A 17322-nucleotide genomic window follows, 5' to 3' on the forward strand; every position below is an offset into this window, starting at 1 on the left:
AGATTAATAACACCACATACACACATAAACTACATTAAAAGCTGGATTTACACCACAGGGGGACTTTAAACAACTTTCAACTTTTGTTATACAAAATTAATCGGTTTAATGGATTTTTAAGTTATTTCTACTTAAATTACAAGTTTATTGCACTTTTAAAAAACAGATTTGCTTCACTGAATATTTAAAGTGTAACGTCTCTTTTCTCGCATAAAGTCTTTCACTTTGTGACTTGGCCGGCTCCGAAAGATGCAACAAAACCAAGACGTTTGGGGAGCGTCTGAAGGAAGCCGCGAACATCAACAGTTCTCTGCTGATCCTGGGCAAGTGCATCGCGGCGCTGCGGAGCCAGAGCCACAGGTACGGCAGCACCGCCGGAGAACCGCAGGGCACTCGCTCCTCCTAACCGCCTGTGATCCGCAGGATGAAGAGCTACGTGCCGTTCCGCGAGAGCAAGCTGACCCGGCTCTTCCAGGGCATGTTCTGCGGCCGCGGGCGGGCTAGCATGATCGTCAACATCAACCAGTGCGCCTCCACTTACGACGAGACGCTGCACGTGATGAAGTTCTCCGCCGTGGCCAAGCAGGTTTGGCGTCGCACGCGCTCACTTAACCCTGGTTATGATGTTAGCAATCTCTGGCTACTAGTTACCGGCCATACAGAACTTCTACTTGCCGCAAATGAGAGAGAAATAAACCAGATTAGCGATGTCACAGAGCATATATAATATAAATACAATTTTGGATTTCATACATTAATTTCTTCCAAAAAAATCCTGTCATCCAGCATCTCCTCTTATCACCAAAAGTGTTGTACGTGGACCGATCAATACAGTACAAAGAAAATAATGTATTTTTGAAATCTCAGATATAAGTGTGCAGATTCTGCGCAATACGCTGTATTTAATATATCATGACTCACGAGTGTTCGTGCTAAACCTTTGAATCACTGGTTCCAAATAAATGATTGGAAGAGTCCTGTGATTTCAGTAAACGATGCTTCGTTACGTCATAACCAGTGTTGCCAATTTACAGACATTTGTCACCTAGATTAGCGGCTTCTCAGACCCATTTAGCGTATTTCTTTTTTTTTTTTTAAGCGACTGACTGCGTTTACCAGCAATCCAAAATGTTGCTAGTCACTAAATAAAAAAAACGCTTTTTTGGACATTCGGCTATATATATAATATTAAAATTACAGTGTGAGCACGGAGTAGGAGAGGAAGCGGATGTAAACTGCCGACTGTTAGCGTATTACGCCATCTAGCGGCTTTTTGAGCCACATTTAGCTACTTTGAAAATAGTTGGCAACATCACTGTTTCCAAATGTCAATGATTCGCCGCTAGGGGGCGATGATCTCTGTGAACTCGTGAACGTGTCTATATGATTTTCACCTGATCTCAGATCAGTTTTATACATTTGTAGACATGTAATGGCATAAAGAGTTGTAGTTAAGGCTCTTACTGGTCTGATTAACCAAGCTCTTCATAAACAATACAAGCTCTACTATTTAATAAAATAACAGGTATTATAGAGACGCTTCATATTTAGTGGCATCAGATGATTTGTTAATTGCATTTAATAGATGACAGCATCAATGAAGCATTGGTTGGTTTGTAAAAGCTGTTTTTCTGCATGTTTCGACTGAGTTTCCGCTGCATTTACACTGTTCTGGCCTAGACCCCGAAGCCGCCGCCAGGCGCCGCCATTTGCGCCATTTAGAATTTCAGCCGCCGCCAGCCAATAATTTCGTAAGCCAAATTGAGCCGCCATCTGATAAAGTTTGGCTGAGCCGGTATTATTTGCATCAAATAATAAATCTATCACATAGAGACATACACACACGAAATATAAAAACAATACACGATATCTATTTCCCCACTGGATTCATAACAGCACAGAGTCTTGTGCTCGTTGCTACGATACACAGACTCACAGTGAATTGACGACCAATTAAAATTGCTCGTTTTCCGTACAGAAGAAGCGGTGCATTTTTTTCTCGCACTGAGGTGAAATTGCGGAAAGAAGCAAGCAAGGTAATTTTGATCTCCCTTCTCACATACTTTCCTGATTCCTACTTACTTTTTTTAAAACTTAGGCCTACCCAGACTTTTGTTAAATCTTCAGGGTACGGTTGCACAAACACCTGAATCAAAGATTGATGTTATGAACCAAATATTCTGGAACGGAGAGATTTATAGCACTGAACGTGATATTACTGCAGTAACAAACCACCGTTTCCACATTGCTAATTCACGACGCATGCTTCAGTGTACATTGAAGTGAAATGTGCAAAACTTTGTCCAAAATAATACCGATAACAGTGTGTGTTTATATTAAGGCGAGACACGGCAGGCAAAAACATCGTTTTTTTTTACTGGTCAATTTTGAGATTTTTGGATATTTGTCTTCAATAACATGTCTTCTTTCAGACTTGTGGTGAAAAAAAGTCCGAAATACACATTTAGGTCTTTATTTTACTGCACTTTGTCTGTTTGCGTCTGTAGATTTCTCATAAATTCAACAAAAGTTTGCGTTCTTAATCAACATACTTCTCCACGATCTGGTGTTTTCTTTATTACATTGTATTGCATTTTGTATAAATATAGTGTAAGCCATGCATTGCTTGGAAATATTGAGATCTACTAAATCAGTAACATATAGACATCTGTAGACACGAAGTGGCAGCTTCAGCCATTTGCAGCTATGAAAAGTTTGGCGGCTGCAGCAGCCATTTAGGTTTTGGCTGAGCCGGCTAGCCAGCCAATAACTTCATCAGCCAGCCATTATTCTCAAAACAAATGGCTTCGGGGTCTATTCTGGCCAGCAGGGGTCGCCAGCGAGTGACGCGTCCAGCAGTGAATCAATCATTTTGCCAAAGCAATTCAATTGAAAGTTTGAAAGGTTGTCCCATTGCCCGTGTCATTTGTTGTGTGTGTGTGTGTGTGTGTGTGTCAGGTGTTACAGGTCATGCCTCCGAGATCCATCGAGTCTCTGGCACCGCGTCTGGTGGGTCTGGACGGGAAGCCGTTGCTGAGAAATGGAGTGATTGATGACCAGGCGGTGGATGAATATCTGTCGGAGGAAGAGCTGCTGGACGGAGACGAGGCCGACATGTCGATATTACCCCAGGAGGTGCTTGAGCTCTTGATGCTCACACTGCAAAATCATGCTTTGTATTATTGTCTGATTTCCAGTCCAAATATCTAAACATTCAAGATGCAGTTGACTGAGTAAAATGCCATTAGATATTGTCTTGTTTGTCCATATTAAGTTGCTTAAAACAAGCTAAATTATCTGCCAATGGGAAGAAAAATAACCTTGTTTCTCTTTGAATTAAGATTATTTTTAATCAACATCACTTAATACCCAGAAAGCAAGACGTTTACTACTTTAGTAAAGACATCTTTCTTTAAGCATTTTTAGGTATTTGGACTGGAAGACAAGAATGCTGAGTAAGAGAAGCGTGCCGTGCAGAGATGAACGCTCCACACGCTGGTCTTCTGTTGCAGGAGTTGTTGAGCTTGGTGGAGAGCTTGCGCTCGAAGCTGATGGCCGAGCGCAGGAAGAACCTTATCCAGGAGATCCAGATCCGCAAGGAGATGGGAGACGCGATGCTGCAGCAGATCACGGAGGCGGAGGAGCTGCACAGGTGACGGGCCGATGCTAGACATGCAACATGCGCGTGTGCACAGGTGACGAGCCGATGCTAGTCATGTAACGTGTGTGTGCACAGGTGACGGGCCGATGCTAGTCATGCAACATGCGCGTGTGCACAGGTGACGAGCCGATGCTAGACATGTAACGTGCGCGTGTGCACAGGTGACGGGCCGATGCTAGTCATGCAACATGCGCGTGTGCACAGGTGACAGGCCGATGCTAGTCATGTAACGTGTGTGTGCACAGGTGACGAGCCGATGCTAGTCATGCAACATGCGCGTGTGCACAGGTGACGGGCCGATGCTAGTCATGTAACGTGTGTGTGCACAGGTGACGAGCCGATGCTAGTCATGCAACATGCGCGTGTGCACAGGTGACGAGCCGATGCTAGACATGCAACATGCGCGTGTGCACAGGTGACGAGCCGATGCTAGACATGCAACATGCGCGTGTGCACAGGTGACGAGCCGATGCTAGACATGTAACATGTGTGTGCACAGGTGACGAGCCGATGCTAGACATGTAACATGTGTGTGCACAGGTGACGGGCCGATGCTAGACATGTAACATGCGCGTGTGCACAGGTGACGGGCCGATGCTAGACATGCAACATGCGCGTGTGCACAGGTGACGAGCCGATGCTAGTCATGCAACATGCGCGTGTGCACAGGTGACGAGCCGATGCTAGACATGCAACATGCGCGTGTGCACAGGTGACGAGCCGATGCTAGACATGTAACATGTGTGTGCACAGGTGACGGGCCGATGCTAGACATGTAACATGTGTGTGCACAGGTGACGGGCCGATGCTAGACATGTAACATGCGCGTGTGCACAGGTGACGGGCCGATGCTAGACATGCAACATGCGCGTGTGCACAGGTGACGAGCCGATGCTAGACATGTAACATGCGTGTGCACAGGTGACGGGCCGATGCTAGACATGTAACATGTGTGTGCACAGGTGACGGGCCGATGCTAGACATGCAACATGCGCGTGTGCACAGGTGACGAGCCGATGCTAGACATGCAACATGCGCGTGTGCACAGGTGACGAGCCGATGCTAGACATGCAACATGCGCGTGTGCACAGGTGACGAGCTGATGGTAGTCATGCAACATGCGCGTGTGCACAGGTGACGAGCCGATGCTAGTCATGCAACATGCGCGTGTGCACAGGTGACGAGCCGATGCTAGACATGTAACGTGTGTGCACAGGTGACGGGCCGATGCTAGACATGTAACATGCGCGTGTGCACAGGTGACGAGCCGATGCTAGACATGTAACGTGTGTGCACAGGTGACGGGCCGATGCTAGACATGTAACATGCGCGTGTGCACAGGTGACGAGCCGATGCTAGACATGTAACGTGTGTGCACAGGTGACGAGCCGATGCTAGACATGCAACATGCCCGTGTGCACAGGTGACGAGCCGATGCTAGACATGCAACATGCGCGTGTGCACAGGTGACGAGCCGATGCTAGACATGTAACGTGTGTGCACAGGTGACGGGCCGATGCTAGACATGTAACATGCGCGTGTGCACAGGTGACGAGCCGATGCTAGACATGCAACATGCGCGTGTGCACAGGTGACGAGCCGATGCTAGACATGTAACGTGTGTGTGCACAGGTGACGAGCCGATGCTAGACATGTAACGTGTGTGTGCACAGGTGACGAGCCGATGCTAGACATGTAACGTGTGTGTGCACAGGTGACGAGCCGATGCTAGACATGTAACGTGTGTGTGCACAGGTGACGGGCCGATGCTAGTCATGTAACGTGTGTGTGCACAGGTGACGAGCCGATGCTAGTCATGTAACATGCGCGTGTGCACAGGTGACGAGCCGATGCTAGACATGTAACGTGTGTGTGCACAGGTGACGAGCCGATGCTAGTCATGTAACATGCGCGTGTGCACAGGTGATGAGCCGATGCTAGACATGTAACGTGTGTGTGCACAGGTGACGAGCCGATGCTAGTCATGTAACGTGCGTGTGCACAGGTGACGAGCCGATGCTAGACATGTAACATGCGCGTGTGCACAGGTGACGAGCCGATGCTAGTCATGTAATGTGCGCGTGTGCACAGGTGACGAGCCGATGCTAGTCATGTAATGTGCGCGTGTGCACAGGTGACGAGCCGATGCTAGTCATGTAATGTGCGCGTGTGCACAGGTGATGAGCCGATGCTAGACATGCAACATGCGCGTGTGCACAGGTGACGAGCCGATGCTAGTCATGTAACGTGCGTGTGCACAGGTGACGAGCCGATGCTAGTCATGTAACATGCGTGTGCACAGGTGACGAGCCGATGCTAGTCATGTAATGTGCGTGTGCACAGGCGACGAGCCGAGGCTAGTCATGTAACGTGCGTGTGCACAGGTGACGAGCCGATGCTAGTCATGTAACATCCGTGTGCACAGGTGACGAGCCGATGCTAGTCATGTAACGTGCGTGTGCACAGGCGACGAGCCGATGCTAGTCATGTAATGTGCGTGTGCACAGGCGACGAGCCGATGCTAGTCATGTAATGTGCGTGTGCACAGGTGATGAGCCGATGCTAGACATGCAACATCCGTGTGCACAGGTGACGAGCTGATGCTAGTCATGTAATGTGCGTGTGAACAAGTGACGAGCCGATGCTAGTTGCACTTTGCACTTTGGATCCTGTTTCAGCGTTTGTGTTCTCCAAACACTGTTGTGTGAATGAAACAAAAGTTTGTTTTCTGTAGGACGGTGTCGTGTTAGCGGCCGCTAAGTTAATCACTAATGATCTTTACAACGGAAGTGAATCAATCAAAACTGACTTTAGCTGGACAATAACTTTATTCTAGATCTGCTGTAAAGCCTGAACTCTGTCACTGTAATCTCCTGTGATCTCTGTAGCGCTGCTGTGAAACTGTCGTTGTTAAAGCGCCGTATAGACGGAGACTTGCCCTGTGTTTCAGTCGTCAGCTGGAGGACCTGAAGGAGAGCTACGAGGAGAAGATGGACAGCACGTTCGAGATGTATAAAGAGGCGTTGAAAGAGCACGCGTACCAGTGCGCCCTGGAGAGACTGGAGGAGGACTACATCCCTATAGACGAGTACAGCGAGGAGCAGGAGCGAGCCCAGGCACACACACACACACACACACACACACACACACACACACACACACACACCTTTGCATCTCATTAACCAGTGTTTGCGCAGGTCAAATTACACCGATCCGCATCTGTCACTTAATCCCTCTAGCGCCACCAACTGTCCAAATCGTCACTTATGTTTGTTAACTTTTCAAATGTAAGGCCTAGAAACCAAATCTTCTGATTCCTTGTTTCGAGATGATTCGATTTCACACTGACGTCAGTTTTCGCCTCTTGAACTTTCCAAAAACAGCACTTTTCCAAACCCCTCGACCGTCGCTCTGATTTCCACACATTTATGCCAAGAAAGTGGAGATCACGTTGCCTTGTCAAACTGTTTTCGAAAGACGCACGAACGATTTTGAAATGGAGCCAAAATGGCCGTGAGACTAGATCTCTGCAAAGATTCGCGTATTCTGACCAAACTTGGTGCGTGTTATGACAACCATGACATGAGGTTACCTGCACAGTTTTAGCACAGTGCCACCTAGTGGTCAGGAGATTTTTTTTGCCAAAAAAATCACGCAACTGGTCTCTTCAGCTTTGGTGGAGCATGCCGAGTCGAGCAATACCGTATTGGGCATTTACCTTTTAGAATTTTCTCTTAAAGGATTAGTTAGCTTTTTAAAAAAACTTTTGCTGATAGTTTACTCACCCCGATGTCATCCGAGATGTCCATGTCTTTCTTTCTTCAGTGGAAAAGAAATGAAGGTTTTTGATGAACACATTTCTCCATATAATGGACGTCAATGGGCCCCAAACGGCTCAAGGTCCAGATGACAGTGTCAGCGCCGCTTCAACGGGCTTTAAACGACACCAGACGATGAATACGGCTCTTATCTAGCGAAACCATCGTCATTTCACAAATAAATAAACAAGTTTAAGTTTTATAAGCACAAGCGCTCGCCTTGCTCTGTTCTGTGATGCGCGTTCGTGACGTCACGTAATACGCAGTTACGTTGAAAAGGTCCCGCTTCTATGAAAAGTCCAACATTTCTGTCCTGACACAAATTTTCTTTTAAGCTTTTTAATATTCCAACACCAGGATACACACACGAGATGGGCATTTTAAACGATAAACTGACACAGACATTTGAATGTGTGTGTATGGTCCTCCTTCCGCACATCTGTAAACACTGACTCGTCAAGCGTGACCTTTACAGCGTAACTGCGTATCACGTGACGTCACGAACGCGCATCACAGAACAGAGCAAGGCGAGCGCTTGTGCTTATAAAACTTAAACTTGTTTATTTATGTTTGAAATGACGATGGTTTCGCTAGATAAGAGCCGTATTCATCGTCTGGTGTCGTTTAAAGCCCGTTGAAGCGGCGCTGACACTGTCATCTGGACCTTGACCCGTTTGGGGCCCATTGACGTCCATTATATGGAGAAATGTGTTCATCAAAAACCTTCATTTCTTTTCCACTGAAGAAAGAAAGACATGGACATCTTGATGACATCGGGGTGAGTAAACTATCAGCAAAAGTTTTTTTTTAAAGTGAACTAATCCTTTAAAAGCAATGTTTTACGAACACATTACCATATCGTTATGAAACTGTTCGTCACTATGCCCTGAAGCTAATCATGTCAAATGTATTTTAAAAAAATGCTAATAGCTCTTGATTTTTGCCTATTGTAAAGAAACTGGTCTTAGTTTCCTTGGGTCATACCGAGAACATGTACCAAGTTTACCGCAGTACGCCGAACTTTCCGTCATTTTGATTTCTTTAAAAACCTACTTTTTCAAACTCCTTGTAGACAATGTCACTCACCTCTAGACCATGCCGGCCGGCACAGAGTTATGGATTTCGTGTTGATGCACACGACGGTTTTGTAAACCGCATCAGCGGAGTTAAGGCATGGTGCCGAACGACAGGCTCGATCTCTGCAATGCTTTGGCATATCGACACCAAACTCTTCTTGTCAGTCACTTAACTCTGAACACAACACATTATTTTGGTTACAGCGCCACCTATTGCTCGAAAGTGATAAACCATTAAATCATTACTAATGACTAAGATGATTTTAGGTGAAATTCATGAAATGTCTGATTGCTGCAGTTGTTCTGATGTTCCGGCCGTGCTCGCGGGACTTCTCGTTCCTGTGCTTCGCCTCTCAATGGTTGCAGCGATTTAATCACTATTTTATTTCTAGGCGCTCGAGAAACGTGTATTTGAGTTGGAGCAGAAATGCCGGTGTTCTGGTGCTCAACCCCTCACACAGGACAGCTCTGTGCAGACGAGCCCACTGCCGTCCACAGACACAGGTGTGTGTGTGTTCGAGGGAACTTCAATCATACTTAATGTTTTTTCACAATGTAAAACTGCAGAAAGTTCTGTGACGGGTAGAGATCTGATCTACAGCTTGTACAGTATTAAAGTAATTCTCTGTATATGATCTCACTCAACTGTGCAGATGCAGAAAGGTATAAGATGCTGTACAAGGACAAGTGTGCAGTGGAGAACCTGTGTGTGGAGAAGCAAGAGGTACACACACACACACACACACACACACACACACACACACACACCTACACACCTACACACACACACACACCTACACACCTACACACACACCCCTACACACACACACACCTACACACACACACACACCTACACACACACACACACCTACACACACACACACACCTACACACACACACACACCTACACACACACACACACACACACCTACACACACACACACACACCTACACACACACACACACCTACACACACACACACACCTACACACACACACACCTTCACACACACACACACACCTTCACACCCACACACACCTTCACACACACACACACACACACCTTCACACACACCCACACACACCTACACACACACACACACACCTACACACACACACACCTACACACACACACCTACACACACACACACACCTACACACACACACCTACACACACACACACCTACACACACACACACCTACACACACACACACCTACACACACACACACCTTCACACACACACACACACCTACACACACACACACCTTCACACACACACACCTTCACACACACACACACACACCTTCACACACACACACACCTTCACACACACACACACCTTCACACACACACACACACACACCTTCACACACCTACACACACACACACACACACACACCTACACACACCTACACACACACACACACACCTACACACACACACACACACCTACACACACACACACCTACACACACACACACCTTCACACACACACACCTACACACACACACACCTACACACACACACACCTTCACACACACACACACACCTTCACACACACACACACACACCTTCACACACACACACACACACACCTTCACACACACACACACACACACACACACACACCTACACACACACACACACCTACACACACACACACCTACACACACACACACCTACACACACACACACACCTACACACACACACACCTTCACACACACACACACACACCTACACACACACACACCTACACACACACACACCTTCACACACACACACACACACACACCTTCACACACACACACACACACACCTACACACACACACACACACACCTACACACACACACACCTACACACCTACACACACACACACACCTACACACACACACACCTTCACACACACACACACACACACACACACACCTTCACACACACACACACCTTCACACACACACACACACACCTTCACACACACACACACACACCTTCACACACACACACACACCTTCACACACACACACACCTTCACACACCTACACACACACACACACCTTCACACACACACACACACACCTTCACACACACACACACCTTCACACACACCTTCACACACACACACCTTCACACACCTACACACACACACACACACACACCTACACACACACACACCTTCACACACACACACACACACCTACACACACACACACACACACACCTACACACACACACACACACACCTACACACACACACACCTACACACACACACACCTTCACACACACACACACACACACACCTTCACACACACACACACACACACACCTACACACACACACACACACACCTACACACACACACACACACACCTACACACACACACACCTACACACCTACACACACACACACACCTACACACACACACACCTTCACACACACACACACACCTACACACACACACACCTACACACACACACACCTTCACACACACACACACACACACACCTTCACACACACACACACCTTCACACACACACACACCTTCACACACACACACACCTTCACACACACACACACACCTTCACACACACACACACCTTCACACACCTACACACACACACACACCTTCACACACACACACACACACACCTTCACACACACACACACACCTTCACACACACCTTCACACACACACACCTTCACACACCTACACACACACACACACACACACCTTCACACACACACACACCTACACACACACACACCTACACACACACACACCTACACACACACCTACACACACACACACCTACACACACACACACCTTCACACACACACACCTACACACACACACACCTTCACACACACACCTTCACACACACACACACCTTCACACACACACACACACACCTTCACACACACACACACACACCTTCACACACACACACACACACACACACCTTCACACACACCCACACACACCTACACCCACACACACCTACACACACACACACCTTCACACACACACACCTTCACACACACACACACACACCTTCACACACACCCACACACACCTTCACACACACCCACACACACACACCTACACACACACACACACACCTTCACACACACCTACACACACACACACACCTACACACACACACACACCTACACACACACACACCTACACACACACACACCTACACACACACACACACCTACACACACACACACACACACCTTCACACACACACACCTTCACACACACACACCTACACACACACACACCTACACACACACACACCTACACACACACACACACCTACACACACACACACCTACACACACACACACCTTCACACACACACACCTACACACACACACACCTTCACACACACACACACACACACCTTCACACACACACACCTTCACACACACACACCTTCACACACACACACCTTCACACACACACACACACACCTTCACACACACACACACACACACACACACACACACCTTCACACACACACACCTTCACACACACACACCTTCACACACACACACCTTCACACACACACCTTCACACACACCCACACCTTCACACACACCCACACACACACACACCTACACACACACACACACCTACACACACACACACCTACACACACACACACCTACACACACACACACACACCTTCACACACACACACCTACACACACACACACCTACACACACACACACCTTCACACACACACACACACACACACACACACACACCTTCACACACACACACACCTTCACACACACACACACCTTCACACACACACACACACACACACACACACACCTTCACACACACACACACACACACACCTTCACACACACACACACACACACCTTCACACACACACACACACACACCTTCACACACACACACCTTCACACACACACACCTTCACACACACACACCTTCACACACACACACCTTCACACACACACACACACCTTCACACACACCCACACACACACCTACACACACACACACACACACACACCTTCACACACACACACACCTACACACACACACACCTACACACACACACACCTACACACACACCTACACACACACACACCTACACACACCTACACACACACACCTACACACACACACCTACACACACACACACCTACACACACACACACCTACACACACACACACCTACACACACACACACCTACACACACACACACCTTCACACACACACACCTACACACACACACACACCTTCACACACACACCTTCACACACACACACACACACACCTTCACACACACACACACACACCTACACACACACACACCTTCACACACACACACCTTCACTCACACACACACACACACACACCTTCACACACACCCACACACACCTTCACACACACCCACACACACCTTCACACACACCCACACACACACACCTACACACACACACACACACACCTTCACACACACCCACACACACACACCCACACACACACCCACACACACACCCACACACACACCCACACACACACACACACACACACACACACACACACACACACACACACACACACACACACACACACCTTCACACACACACCTTCACACACACACACACACACACACACACCTTCACACACACCTTCACACACACACACACACACACACACACACACTCTTCATCTGAGCTTCTGCTTCAGCTGATCGTGTCTCTGGAGCGGCGCGTCCGCGAGCTGAACGAGACTCTTCAGGAAGCCGGCGAGAGCTACATGGAAAAACTCGCGGAGGTCCAAACTCTACAAAACAGACTCTCGAACCAGGTCAGGACACTTGGATGAAACCGACTGTGTGATGAACATAGACTGGGGGAAAAAATATATGGTCGTAGTGTTTCTGAAGCCCAAAGTGGGCGGAGCCGGCCGTCGCCATCTTGGCCGCGCGTCACTTCCGGATAAACGATTGTGCAGCGAGGCGGATTAGCTGAGGTGACGTGACGCTAACAGACAAACGGCTAGCAGTGACATCAGCGGCAATCCACCTGTCACTCAAGTGGCCACGCCCTTAATTATGCAGAACTTTAAGGTTTAATATAATTTAAACGGAATTAGTTTAAAAAATATTCACCCCCTCACAGTCGTCATGAAGGACAAAATTAGCTTTAGACAAACTACTTTCTGCACCAAACATGTTTTATTCTAGGGGTGTAACAATACATCGATATGGATCGATGCCACACATAAAATATCGATATACGGTACCTTTATTTTGACACTCTCCACGTCCTCTCGTAACCTCTCTCCGCTGAAATAGACGCCTGACAAGATTGACTGAACCCTTTGTCACAAAAGCCGGTAATTTCCACTGTCAAGGCATCGCGAGTTCACGTTTTACAGCAGAAACGAAGACCCGAAAAGTCTGTTTTAGCAAATCAGTGCGCAGTATTCAGGTCAGGTGACGAGGCTGCTAGTAGTCCCTTTGAAAAGACGCGCTAGCTGAGAGGAGTTTCGTCAAAGCTTACTTAAAGAGATACTCCACTGTTTTTTTATATTAAACTGTTAGTCCCTTAACTAAGACGAGTTGATGCATCCCTCTATCGTCTCAGTGCGTGCACTTAATCGCTCTGGCGCGCCGCGACACTTTGATAGCACTTAGCTTAGCCCAGTTCATTCAATAGAGGCCAAGCAGAGAAGCTACAAAACACCTCCACGTTTTCCCTATTTAAATAGTTACTCGAGTAGTGTAATTCGACCTAGGACGGTGACGCAAAACAAAACATTGCGCTTTTCCAAGCGTGTAAAATGGATAACTATATTGTATGGCGGAATACCATAGCAAGTGCTTGGCGCAATGTCACAATTTTTTTTCTCTTTTGCGCAGGTCATGTTTTGATTAATGTAACTATGCTCTCCACAGAACATAAAATATTCATTTTATTTTATTTTTCGTGTTTGCATTTATGGGGAAAAAACAATGCTAGCGTTGACACAATGACGCGAGCGCTCTGAAATCCGCAAACGTCTGCTTTAAAACTTTCACAGAGCCCTCAAACAGAAAGCACAAAGCCTTTAAAGTTAATTTCGTTTTGTATTAATTGTATCTTCATTTTAATCAATGTTTCATCAACCAATTGCCTGGATTTAATATACTAAGTAAAGCAGATAATAGAAATCACGACGACACGGAGGCGCCGGCGCATGAACTGGAGCTCGTCTCATGAACCGAAACTCCGCACAGCCTCGCCTCACAGACCTGAGAAATACATCTATTATCCACAGAACGCTTTAAATCATACTTTTAAACAGAACAATTCACAACGAAAGAAAACTAATCTGTATGAAATGTGCATTTCTCTCCGGCGCGTTCACTACTGCGAAGATCTCGAGTCAGCATCGCCAACTTCATCTTTGCAGTCGACACAAAAAACACTTCTTTATTAATAAACCGGTATTTGCTTTCGATTCGATTTTTTTTTTTTTTTGTTTAAAATTGGACATTTCGAGCTTTATATAGAAATATTCATCATGTCAGTGACTGTGAGGCTATCGTGTTTCAGTTCGACGCGCTCCAGTTCACGCCGCGGAGACCATGAAAGCGCGCCCTGTTTGTGTTATTTTATTTTACAAAAGTACAATTCGGGTCTTCTCGGGTCCATTTGGAAAAGGCATATTTATTTTAAATTTCCCGAGACCCGAAGCCACTAATACCGAACCCAACCCGTGTCCGGGACACTCGTCGGAGTTTTGGACCCGAACCTGCTCTGGTCTCGGATCGGTTTTCGGATCCAAGTGGACCCGTGAAGACCTCAGTTGAGTGTCTTCTGCAGCCGCTCTCTAGTGGCCAGTGGAGGAACTGCAGTTTAATCAGTGTTTATTCAAGAGAGACGGGAAGGTGCCGCTCGTTCTGAGTGTGAGTGAGTGTGTGTGTGTGTGTGTGTTGGCAGGAGCAGAAAGCGGAGTGTTTGGAGAGTGACGCCAGCGCTCGAGAGCAGGAGATCGGGCGTCTGCGTGAGGAGGTGCAGCGTGCGAGTGTGTGTGTCGGCTCGTCTCGGGCGAGTGTGTGTGTCGGGTCTCGTCCGCGGTGTGGTCTTCTGCTCAACATTAAAGAGTCCATGACTCCTCCGTCCACTGGCGGTCTGTGCCGCACCATCAGGAAGTCTGTGAGGGCCACGACTCTGAGGAAGAAGCCCAGCTGAGCATGTGCTCCAGAGACTGTGTGTGTTACAACCTTTATACGAAGGTTTTTATTTGTGTAATAAAAGTGTTTTTTAAAATCTTTCCACTTTTTTCAGGTCTCTTTTTCCGACTAATGTTAGTGATTCTGTAATTGTGCCTTAATATCTTGAATGTAACTCGACACCCTTTCCTCATTTAGTATGCGTGGTTCTATGAATATGCAAATGGACCCCGCCTCCATTCACTCACTCACTCAGAGATCCACTGGTTGACGATCACACGTTGATCTGATTGGTCAAGGTAGTGTGTGACGTCAGAAACACCAGCGATTTCAAACCGTGTTTTTGAGACTGTCTTTGGTTCACTGCAGTTTTATGCAGAAAATACTCAGCAATGCTGTCCACTTATGAACTTACACATGGTGTGTGTTAAAGCAGATTAATAACTCCACATAGACACATAAACAACATTAAAAGCTGGATTTTTTTTTATTTTTTTTTACCACAGGTAAATCATCCTGGTTCCAGCAGAAGGGTGGATTTTAGATACAAATGTAGTACCGTAATTGTAATGAATTGTTTGTATGATCTAAATATATTATTTTGGATTTTAGTTTAACTGTTTTAGTAATAAAGTAGGAGACATTAACCCTAACTGTAAAGTAAAAAAAAAAAAAAATTTGCTGGCATAAAATAAATCCCCCAAACTGCTGTTTATACTGTTACACCCCAGCTCGGGACTTCTGTAACCGGTTTCCCGTTAATATTGTAATCGCCTTGTAGTTTTTTGATTGCTTGTTTACCATTCCTGATCCTGTCTGAAGTCTTTCTCTGCGTCCTCATGCCATTCAACCTTAATCGAAATTAGTGTTATTCCCCACAACCCATTGCGCTTTAGAGGAAGATTCGATTACAACTACGAATACCAATAAAGCGGTTAAACTACAAACATGGCGGATGTATGTACGAGACCGACGCGGTGATCATCAGTAGGCCTACCAGACGAAAATATTTATTCAATGTTATTTAATCTGCAACAGTATTGTGAACTTTTGTAAAGATACGGCTGGTCATTCACTTTTTAATGCATTATTATACAATTGCAAACTCGTGAGGAGAGTCAAAGACCCAAGACTGATCAACGACTGCATTTCTCTCCGAAACGGTAGGAAATTACATTGAATGTGGAGATTAACTGTCACGACGATTGACAGGGCAGTTTAAACCATGACGGGACGCATAACTATATAAGCACAGAGCGGGAAATACGCATTTATGTAGTTTGTACCAAATATTATGCTAGCTCGCTCTTTTGTGGTTGTTTAGTGTGTTTTCAGCATAGACAGTTATAGGTTTTCAGTTTAGTGACAGGAGTTATGGGCTTTGACTCGATGATTCGCGGTTTGGTGACCCCTGCTGGTCAGAACAGTGCAAATGCAGCAAACTCAGTCAAACCAAAACCTAATGCAGTTAAAAATCCTCTAATACCACGAAATATGAAGTGTCTCTATAATGTGTGATATTTTATTAAATTGTAGACATGAGTTCAGAA

The 17322-nt window shown here is 46.5% G+C and overlaps 1 protein-coding gene across 5 annotated transcripts in view; it reads left to right on the forward strand.

Moving 5' to 3' along the window:
• LOC306994552 (kinesin-like protein KIF20A) overlaps window positions 1-15881 on the forward strand; it is a 33276-nt gene extending 17395 nt beyond the window's left edge. For 3 of the 5 annotated variants that reach the window (XM_079605123.1, XM_079605122.1, XM_079605124.1), the window contains 9 exons: window positions 217-360; window positions 424-586; window positions 2959-3135; window positions 3513-3652; window positions 6612-6777; window positions 8948-9059; window positions 9209-9279; window positions 13300-13419; window positions 15540-15874. In XM_079605123.1, the coding sequence (XP_079461249.1) occupies window positions 217-360; window positions 424-586; window positions 2959-3135; window positions 3513-3652; window positions 6612-6777; window positions 8948-9059; window positions 9209-9279; window positions 13300-13419; window positions 15540-15791 (1345 nt within the window). In that variant the 3' untranslated portion in view covers window positions 15792-15874. Of the gene's footprint in view, window positions 1-216; window positions 361-423; window positions 587-2958; window positions 3136-3512; window positions 3653-6611; window positions 6778-8947; window positions 9060-9208; window positions 9280-13299; window positions 13420-15539 lie in introns of all 5 variants that reach the window. The other 2 variants (XM_079605121.1, XM_079605125.1) reach the window with 2 other exon arrangements.
• The last annotated feature ends 1441 nt before the right edge of the window (window positions 15882-17322 follow it).

This window comes from Phoxinus phoxinus (assembly GCF_949152265.1).
Source record: "Phoxinus phoxinus genome assembly, chromosome: 2".
Lineage (NCBI taxonomy): Eukaryota > Metazoa > Chordata > Actinopteri > Cypriniformes > Leuciscidae > Phoxinus > Phoxinus phoxinus.